General features: G+C 48.7%; 1 protein-coding gene across 1 annotated transcript in view; it reads right to left on the reverse strand.

Annotated features, from left to right (window-relative positions):
* TWIST2 (twist family bHLH transcription factor 2) overlaps positions 1 to 4,793 on the reverse strand; it is a 37,674-nt gene extending 32,881 nt beyond the window's left edge. The window contains exon 1 of the mRNA XM_052793385.1: positions 4,030 to 4,793. Coding sequence (XP_052649345.1) covers positions 4,067 to 4,549 — 483 coding nt within the window. The 5' untranslated portion in view covers positions 4,550 to 4,793 and the 3' untranslated portion in view covers positions 4,030 to 4,066. The remainder of the gene's footprint in view (positions 1 to 4,029) is intronic.
* Positions 4,794 to 9,822: the final 5,029 nt, after the last annotated feature.

A 9,822-nucleotide genomic window follows, 5' to 3' on the forward strand; every position in this document is an offset into this window, starting at 1 on the left:
TTGATCCAACATTTTCCCTCCACCATGCATGTCTCTAACTCTTTATGATCAGTAATTAGTTTATATGCATCTAGCCCATGGCAGATTTGTCTTTTGCATGTCTCCTTCTCCGGAGCGTTTTCCTTGCACCCTCTCTTTTTAAAAGGTCTCTGAGCCTGAGCGTTTTCTGGCTGACTGCAATGTACTTGGTGTCTGCTGTGTAACAGATTTATTCTTTCCCAAGAAAAGACAGGAACATAAACACAAGATCCAAAATGCATTTTGCTGGGCTTTTAAATGTACTAAGATGAACCCCCTCCCGCTACAAGCCTATTAATGTAAATACCAAACTTTACAATCCTTCCTGTCAAGGAAACGTATTTACATTTTTCTAAGGATGCGTATAGAAAAATAGGGCTTTGGGAACAAAAAGGGCTTAGTTCTAGTGTCACAACACCCCCAGTTGACTGTACTGCTCTCATGTACTATAGAATTAGGTTGTTCCCAGGGCCAGCAGAGATAACATCTGTTTGCTTCTTTAAGGACAAAATGAAATAGGATGCTAGCATTCTATAATGGAAACAGCCCTGGAAGTCTGAAGGGGCAATAGTAAGAGGGCTGCGTATCACACGCACACATTGCATGCGGCTTGCCCAGCACAAAAAAGATGGGAAAGGCGGCATTAGTGCTAGTGCCAGCCCACGGGAGGCAAAGGGCTCATCCCAAGCCCTGCTGCGGCGAGTGGGAAGAAGGGGGTTGCTGGGAGACTGGTCTTACTGGCACGGGGGTTAGGGCTACATTGTCCTTTACACTTTGCTGATGCTCCTGACATCCTGGTTGGACAGGATTTTTCCTACTAAATGGAATAACAGGAAACATTTTCTTTTCTCCTGGATTTTTTTTTGCAGTGTAGAGCATCTTCAACATTCTGAAGGAAAAAGAGAAAGGTGGCTCCAAGGGAAGGGGCACAGGTGCTGGGGATGAGGATGGGGAGATTTGGGGGAGGAGGGCTTTGCTTCTCATGTCTGTTGAAACATCCTATTGCACTAACTGAAGCGCAGAGCTGTGCCTGTTTCTCTTGAAACTACCAGAGTAAGTTGTCTGTAATTACGTGGAACAGAACAGGAAAACCTCTCATGGCCAGAGGAGCGAGCAGCAGTGACCTGCTGGTGTTCACAAAGGCCAGGTGGCATTTTACCAGTTCCCAAGGCTCTGATTTTCTAATCAAAAAGCTCCTCTGATTTTTATGCAGCCGAAAGGGAATGACCGTTCCTCCAAGGAGAAAACCTTTCCTTGCCTATCTCTCCCCAAAACCCAGGGAAAAGGGAGGACGGCCACAGCGATCCAGCCTGAACGGCACTCACCCCTTTGTGCTCACACAACATTTGCAGTGCTCGCTACTCCCTAGGAAAGACAGGAGCTGGTCCCAAATTCAGATAGCTATTTCTTAAGGTTTGGGGGGGTTTTTGCCATCAAGACTGCACAGGCTGCTCCTGTTATGCATAAAAACTCCTCTGGTGGGGACAGACCCGTGCAGAAGTCCATGTCATGCCATCCAGCTAAGTTTGCCCATTTTAGAAGGTTTCTCAAGGATCTTGTCGCGTTTTTTTTTTTTTGCTGGCAGACATAATTTTTGTCGCCATAAACGATAGAATTTGACACCGCACCACACCAGGCCATTTGTCAACAACGTTTTCAACAGTTCAACCGCACGCGTGTACATGCACACACAGGCACAGAAAGGAGAGGCAAGGGGGGAAAGTCCGGGCCCTCAGGGAAAGGTGACCTTCCTCTATAAGGCATGCAAAGATGGAGCAAAGAGCCACCTCTAACCACCGGGCTGGAAGTCAGGTTACGGCAAAGACGCCAAGTACCGATTCACTCCGCAGCAAACTGAAAACACGTTGGGGTTTGGCTCTACGTCATGGTTTTTCATGCAGTCCGAAATGTCGCTCACAATTTCTTTTGGGTAGGGACAATCTGAACATCTACATGTACAATCTGCCTCATCAGAGCAATGCTAATAATAATTCAACTGACAGTGACTTTTAAATATGGTTAAAAAAAGCGGGTTTTGCTGCTAAAGTACTGCGTGATAGAGAGGAATGGTTGTATATTAGATAACAGTTTTAAAAACATCATTGACTAGTGGCAGCACATCATTTGGGAAACAACAGAATAAATGCATTGTTCCATCCCAGCACTTTACTATTCAGCCAATCTAAACTGCTGAAGAAATATGTGTTCGGGACATTTTACATCTGTTTTTGACAAGAAGCCTGGGTTTTTGTGTGTGGGGGTTTTGGTTTGTTTTGTGGGGTTTTTTTTAAATCTATTTGCTGCAGCTTTTTTAGCCAGATTAGCATGGGAAAAGGCGCTCTTATAAACGGGGGGTTTATCGTTTTAAAAAGCAACTCGACTTCAGCTTTTTGCAGTTGGAATTAGGGCACATCAGGCAAAAAATAGTAACACCAGCAATAGCAATAAAACCCACAACAGCAGTGTTACCTATTTAAACAAACCTAAACAACAGACAGTTTGTGCAATGGATAGAGTAACCAATTTTTTTAACAGCATAATATTTTGGGGGCTCCTTGGAAGAGTGTGTGGAAACCTTAATTGCAGCACCAAAACGCAAACCATTTCAGGATGGAAATGAAACATTTGCTTGAAGTGGTTTCTAAAATGGTTTTAAGTCTGCATTTTACACCGCTAGTAAGTCCTGGTTGAACACTTGGCTTTTTCAAACAAGGTACTGCAGTTGCATCAAGGGTTTTTATAAACAGGCCATTTATTGCTGCTAAAACAAAGATGGATTTGCCTCTTTAAAAAAGCCTGGCCAATGGGCTGGGATAAACTTTCTTTTTGTCTTTAAGGAGCTGATTCTCCGCATGATGAAATTATTTCATTTTACATCACGCGCAATGTTACAAGGGGGGAGCAAATTTCCCTTTTGAGTGTTTGCTTGGCAAAATGGGTTCGCGGGCTCTGCTTTATGTACTGAGCCTCAGAGAGCGACCGGCCGTATGCAAACTCTGGCTGACACAACACAGAGCTGCTCTGCTTAATTAGCTTGAGATGAGGGTGTTATTAAGGGCCCCCCTTTTTTTTTTGTGCTTTCTTACTGTTTATTCCTCCCTCCATTAATATTACAAAGGCAACTTAAGAGGAAGTAGTTTTCTGCTAATGGAAAATGATGAGGAAGGGTTTGGTGATGAAAGTAAATAAGAAACTACATCTAACAGCAGCCTTTGCTTTACCGGCACTTTGGGGAAGGGAAACTGAACACATACAAAAATTTGGCAAAGTTTCTTCTATCTTTGTTTGCTTTTTATTGTGTGAGGGGGAAGGGGCACAGCCCAGGGTTGCAGCCGACATCTGCTGCTCGTTTCTTTTAAGAGAAATGCAACCTGGGGCGAACTCGTCGCTGAATCCCACTCGGGTCCTGTGGAACCCCTGGTGTCTCCCCAGCCGGGAACGGATGCGGCCGCCCCGGGAGCCGATGGCTCGGCACCGGGTTTTTTGGGCACAGCCACCCGTGGAGCGGGGCAGCAGCTGTTTTGGATCCCCCTGTCAGCCTGTTGTACTGATCGCCTTTTCCTCTCTTAAAACCCTTCCCTGAAGCAGCGCTTTCTGGCAAATCTCATGCAGCAATACTTTCCCCCCATCCCTCATCAGCCAGCTCTCAATGCTGGTCCCCTCTCAGCTCCCCCATCCCCGCAGAGCAGAAACATGTTGATTTTTTTTTTTTTTTAAAATGGGGCATATCTCATTCTTGCCTGCCTGGAAGTTTCTTTTTTTTGAATTTTTGCAGGCGTGGGGGAGCGGGAGGGGGCCAGACACATCTATGCTGCCCATCTCACCTCCGAGTCTGTAGCCCCAAACCCCTCACCCAGCAGCATCCCTGTGTCCCACCAAGCCGTGCCACCTCTCCCTGGGCAGGACCGAGCCCCGTGGCAAAGCCGGGTGGGTGGAGGGAGCCGCGGGCACCCCATCCTGCAGCCAGATGTACGCAGAGCATCATCCAGGAGAAGAGAAATCAGTACCTACCCCTTCGGCAGCTGGGCTCGCCTGGCCCAGGCGGTGGCTAGTGGGAGGCCGACATGGACCACGCTCCCTCCATCCTCCATACGGAGAAGGCATAACTCAGCCTCTCGTGAGCCACGTAACTGCAGCTCGTCATCTTACTGTCCATCTCGTCGCTCTGTAGTACCTGGTAGAGGAAGTCTATATACCGTGCTGCCAGCTTGAGGGTCTGGATTTTACTGAGTTTGTCAGAGGGCAAAGTGGGGATGATTTTCCTCAAGGCGGCAAAAGCTTCATTGAGCGACTGAGTCCTCTGCCTCTCTCTGACATTGGCCAGGATCCTCTGGCTCTGCAGTTCTTCATAAGATTGGGAGCTGGGACTGGACTTTTTCCCCCTCTTCCCTGGGTTGGGGCTGCCATCTTCGCTGGACTTCTTACTGTATCTTCTCTTCCTGCCAAATCTCTTTGGCTGCCTTTCCAGCTCCTCTTCACTGGTCCCCAAGCTATCCACAGGGGAAACAGGAGAACTGGAGCTTTCTTCCATGCTTTCTGCAAGAAGGGGAGGGGAAGAGACTTTCCCCCCCTCCTTATGTTATGTGAGTGTGTGTGTGTCTTAAATGTGCTTTAAATTCCTGAGACAGATCCTTTGGAAAAACAGGAGGGCTTTTTTTTTTTTTTTTTTTTTTTTTTTGCTGACCAAACGTTTTCCAGGTTGCTTGAAGGGCTCTTATTTCAAGGAGCGGGGTTGTGCAAAAAATTGAGGTCTTGGAGAGAGGAAGTTATTCTAACTTTTTGGAAACTTTAGCTGAGCTCAGTTGCTAAATAGTTGTCAGAAGTGAGGGAGGTGCGGGGCTCCCTTCTGATTGGCCGGCCAGGTCAGTGGGAGGAAAGCTTTTCCCCTGCTAAACTTTCACAGTTTTATGTTACACTTAACTAAAATCTTGGGAATGCACCTCAAATAAAAGATAGCTGGCGACCACCCCCTGCCACCGCCACCCCCATAGATGCTGAATTTGCAGCACCTCTCTGGGGTAGCCGCCCCCGCCAGGGTTTTTTGGGGTGCTGGTCTGCTTGCTGAGCGTTTGCAGGCTGCCTCCTAGCCCATGCTGCGGAGAGTCCCACTCCCAGCTCCAGAGCCAGCCTGCAGCGGTGCCTTTCCCCAGGGTTGCAGGGTGTGCGAGCCCTTGCACACCCAAGAAGGTGCCCCATTTTTGCAAAACGGTGCCCTATTTTGCACCCCTGGGTGCTGAGGGTCTTGCAAACCCCCTGTTGCCCCTTTGCAAGCTGCCCCTTGCAGCACCTTGCTCCCCAAACCCCCTGCCCTGCGGAGATGGGGTGGGGACCTGCCTCCTGGTCCCATGGGGTGACCTTGGGGTGGCAGAAGTCCCATGGGGCACACTGAACTGTGGGAAGGGTGGAGGTTTGGGGGCAGCCAGGGGAAGCCCCTTCAAGCCCCCTACTTGTAAGGGGCATGGAAACACCCTCCTGGACTAACCCAGTGGAGTCCAAAATATGGGTCAACTGGAAAGCAGCTAATAGTTTGTAGAAAACCACATGGAGAGTACCCCGGAGAGGCAATGCTGGCCATGCAGCCCATCTGCCTGCCATTTTTCTCCCCACTTTTTCTCCCCCCACACCCCATTAAATACTAAATAGTACTTTTTGTGGAAGCAAGAGCTGAGGTAGGTAGGAGGACGTCTTTTTCTCCAGAATATCCTGCTGATGAAATCGTGGTATCCCAGCACATAAAAATTGTGGTAGCAGCTGCAGGGTTTCTGATGTATCAAACAGAAGATGACGGATCTATTTTTCCTCTCCATCACACCAGGGAAAATGTGGGAAAACTCTGCTTGCTTCCGTGGAGCTAAGGCAGAGCAAAATCAGATTTGGACCTCTGATTTCAGTTACAGCCCAAATTGCAGGAACAGACGCATTCCTGAGCAGCAAAGATCACGTTTTCAATACGGAGCAGGAAAATAAAATAAAACAATAATAATAAAAATAAATAAGACAAAAGAAACTCGTAAAATGTAGATGTTGTATCAGAAGAATTAGTTTGGAGTAGATTTCTTTGCAAAGTTTTCCAGTAGGTATCAACACTCATTAATGGAAAAAATAATGTCTGGTTTGATTGGAAAGTGTTCCTTGGTAGGAGAAGGAATTTTGGCTTGCCTGGGGCTGACTCCACTACTGGTAGGTAATGTTTATAGTGGAAAGACTTCCCCAGGCAGCCCCTGGGGAGAGCCTGTGTTTGCTTTCAAAAGGAAAGGTTTTCAGGTGCAGCACAGAAGTCGGAAAGCGAGGCAGTTCTGCAAATAGATTTTTAATCCAATTTAGAGACCCCGGCAAGTCAGACAGGACGGGTGCCTCTGCCACTCGCACCCCAAAGCCAGGGTTCCAGAAGGGCTCAGGGCTGGCAGCTGGGGTCGGGGCTTGGCAACTGCTCTGCATCTGCAACCTGGAGGTCCATGAGTACAGGGGGCTGGGATGGTGTCTGCCAGCCCCCGCAGACCTGAAGGCAGATACCATCCTTGGCTGAGCTGGGGCAACGACATTTATACTGGGGAAACCTGAGTAACAGCCCCTTGCCTGTCCCGTAAGTGAAATAAACTGCTATCGATAGTGGTGCCGATGTGAAACTGCGGCTCAGAGTGCAAAACACCCCTCATGAGGGGTAATTGGTTTGTACTTGAGGTATTTAGAAGTTTCCTCTTCTTAGTGCGTGGGATCATTTCCAAGTATTAAGAGAAGCCATCGCTGAAGACTGGAGGGGCACCTCCACTTTCCAGCTGCAAAGAGCATGGGTCTCCCAACAAACAGGTTCCCTGCTAACAGCACTGGCGTGTCCATGCTTGCACTGCATTTATGGTGGTAAGCCGTTGTGGATTTGCAGGGATGTGTGGAGCATGGGAGGGCAGTTGGACTGCGGGGCTGAGCACCTGGAGTGCACTGCCCAAAGGTGCTATAGGTGCCTGCAAAAGGCTGCTCAGGGAGGGAGCAGGGCTGTGTTTTGGTCTGTGTTTGAGAGCACCAGGAGCAAGGGGAGCAGACCTTGCAAGAGCGAGTGGAGCTGCTCGTTGCTGCCTCTCCTCTCCCCCTGCCCTGCTGACATGCATGCTAATACTTATTCTGCATCTTTCTTTTGCCCTGCCATGACCATCAAAGGCAGGACTTGATTTCCTGGGGAGTGAGGTGTTTCCATGGGGAGGGACTTGGTCCTTCCAGGGGTTGGGGACAGGGATTTTGGGGGCGGACTGTGTGGATGTATCTCAAAATGCCCAATTCTCAGCTGGCACAGGCATTTTGCCTTTGTGATAACCACCAGGGCCATCCCATACAAGTGCAGCAGGGGACAAGAAACTCGTGGGCATCATGCTGGAGCCGCAGCGGCAAAAGGATGTGGCCGCGTGGCTCAGCCCTAGTCCAGCCAACTGACTGCTGCTTCTCGTGCTCTCATCCGTGCCTTTCTGGGCTGTGCAGTGCAGAGCAGGAGCGGGCTCCGGCGGCAGAGCAACCCCTCGCTCCTCTGCATGCCATGGCTATATTAAATAAATAAATAAATGAACAGCCCCGGCCCCCTGCCTGGCTTCTGCGAATGAGCCCAAAGGAGTGTTCGCATGACAAAGCAAGGCAGGATTTCTCCCTGAGGGGACTGTTGCTCTGCGTTGCCTCTAAATGTGCAAAGATTTTTACTATCAGGCAGGCTTCATTAGGGGAAATTTATGGTGAAACTTGGCTGTGTCATAATTATGAAGTCTATAAGCACGGCTCCAAAGAGCATCGCTCCAGAGCTGCTGTGTATGTGTGTACTCTTTACGGCTGCCGAGTCCCCTAGCAGTACTTAGTGCCAGAGCTGAGAACGGTGTTGACAATACTGCAGATATCTTCCCCTGGAGCAGACCAAAGGCATGGTCCACGCGTGCACAGACCCAGGTGAAATGTGATCTGGCTCTCCTGAAGGAACAGGGAGTTTTGAGAGGTTTGTGGGGGAGGCACGTGGTACGAAGGTAGCGCTGGCAAAGAAGGATGGGGTGAATGCATCCTTCCTGCTACCACAGCAGGGTGAGAAAGAGGTTATGAGATAAAAACTGCGATATGAAAAATAGTTTTAGTGATAGTTTAATGCCCTGTTTAAATGTGACATGCACTACGATGCTGCTGCTGTTCCACTGCCATTACCAGGCTCCTAAAATTTCTTGTCAGAGGGAAACAATGAACACAGGCTGGGCTTTGGGGACTGTGCTTATTCTCCGTAGGAAGCCTGTGGTCCAGTTGTTCCCCTGGCAGGGCTTGGCCAGCAAATCACCCTTCAGCCCCTCTGCGCTGCAGAGGAGAGCATTTGGATTTCTGCCTCCTGCCACCCTTCCCTCTGCCCACAGTAGGAATTGGGGAAAGGTTGGGTGCCCTGGCAGTAAAGTCGATAGCATTTCAGCGCACTCAGACTGCTCTTCCAGCTGCCCTCTGTTGGGCGAGCTGCCAGGGATGCAAATTTTTGGAGCAAACTGAAGAAGAAAGATGCTGTTGTGCTTACTGCCTTCGTCCTCCTCACTACCTACTGCTATAGAGAAAAGCATCATTTCTCCTTTCAGAAATGTCCCCGTTGCAAATTACATCCAGTGTTGAATGGCCTCTACTGTAGCCAGGTCTAATTAAGCTCATAATTTTTTTTTTCCCTCACCTTTGGTGTGATTTAGGGGATAATTCCTTAGTGCTTGTGCAGCAACCACTAAATGTGATCTGGTGCGCGCATCTTCCACATGCTGTCTTTGCAAAGGCAGTCATGTTTCTCCTTGCACTTCTGCTTTGTGGGCTTTGTTTCCTTATTCTTCGTGTTGCTCCACGGCAGTGGCCAGACGTGGCAGGCAGATGTTTCCCAAAGCATTCACCCTGCAGTGACAAGTTTATAATCAAAAGCAAAGGAGCGGTGAGTGAGCTACGCAGATAAGAGGCAGGAGGTAAGGAGAGCGAGGCTTTAGGGATAAGACAGTTGGAGCAGAGCATGGTTTAAAAGTAATTGGATACGCTAATGTCGGAGTTTTGTGCAGGAATGTACATCTGTTTCTGAACTGTTACCAGCTGATGTGCCCGCTCTTCCTTTCTGCTTCCTCAGTTATAAACCCTCAGAGCAGCAGACACAAGCGAAGGAGAGGCTGACCCAGGGACAGCGAGTCCTATTGCTCGCTAATCCTACCGATAAATGCAGTCAAGGTCAAGGCATGCTTTTGATTTGCAAAGGCGTTGCTGGGGCAGCTGGGTGTGCCGATGCCTGCCCTGTGGGGAGCAAGGTGGCAGCTCTATCCTTGGTTTGATGGCTCCATCTGGCTTCCTCGGCTTTGTGCTTGAGGAGGCTGGAAATAGACCTTTTTAGGGAAGACTTTACAGGAGAATGACAGAAAAGAGAGAAGGGAAGGACTTAGAGATCTTCCCAGTGGACATCTCTTTCTCCTGAGAAAGCCCCACAGGCCCCTTGTCCATCTCCTTTATGAAGGAGGCAGCTTCATCCAAGCTTTGACCAAGCAAGGTGTGAATTGCAAGGGACATCTTTCCAGAGCTTGCTTTATTTGCTGTGTATAACGTCAGGACAAGCTGTCTACAGTGTAATAATGATAAATGCAAATCATAACTTTCAAAAAAAACTATGGTGACTCAGATTGTTAAAATGCACTGTAATTCACAGCTTTTCTAGCCAAGGCCCTGATTCTGCAAAGCACTGGAGCATGCCTTGGAGGAGAGAGGTGCATCTGAGCCCTGCTAACTTCTGTGGGACATAAGCAGGTGTTTAAATTTACGTATATGCTAAATGCAGACCTGAACTTC

This window comes from Harpia harpyja, chromosome 7 (assembly GCF_026419915.1).
Source record: "Harpia harpyja isolate bHarHar1 chromosome 7, bHarHar1 primary haplotype, whole genome shotgun sequence".
In the NCBI taxonomy this organism is placed as follows: Eukaryota; Metazoa; Chordata; class Aves; order Accipitriformes; family Accipitridae; genus Harpia; species Harpia harpyja.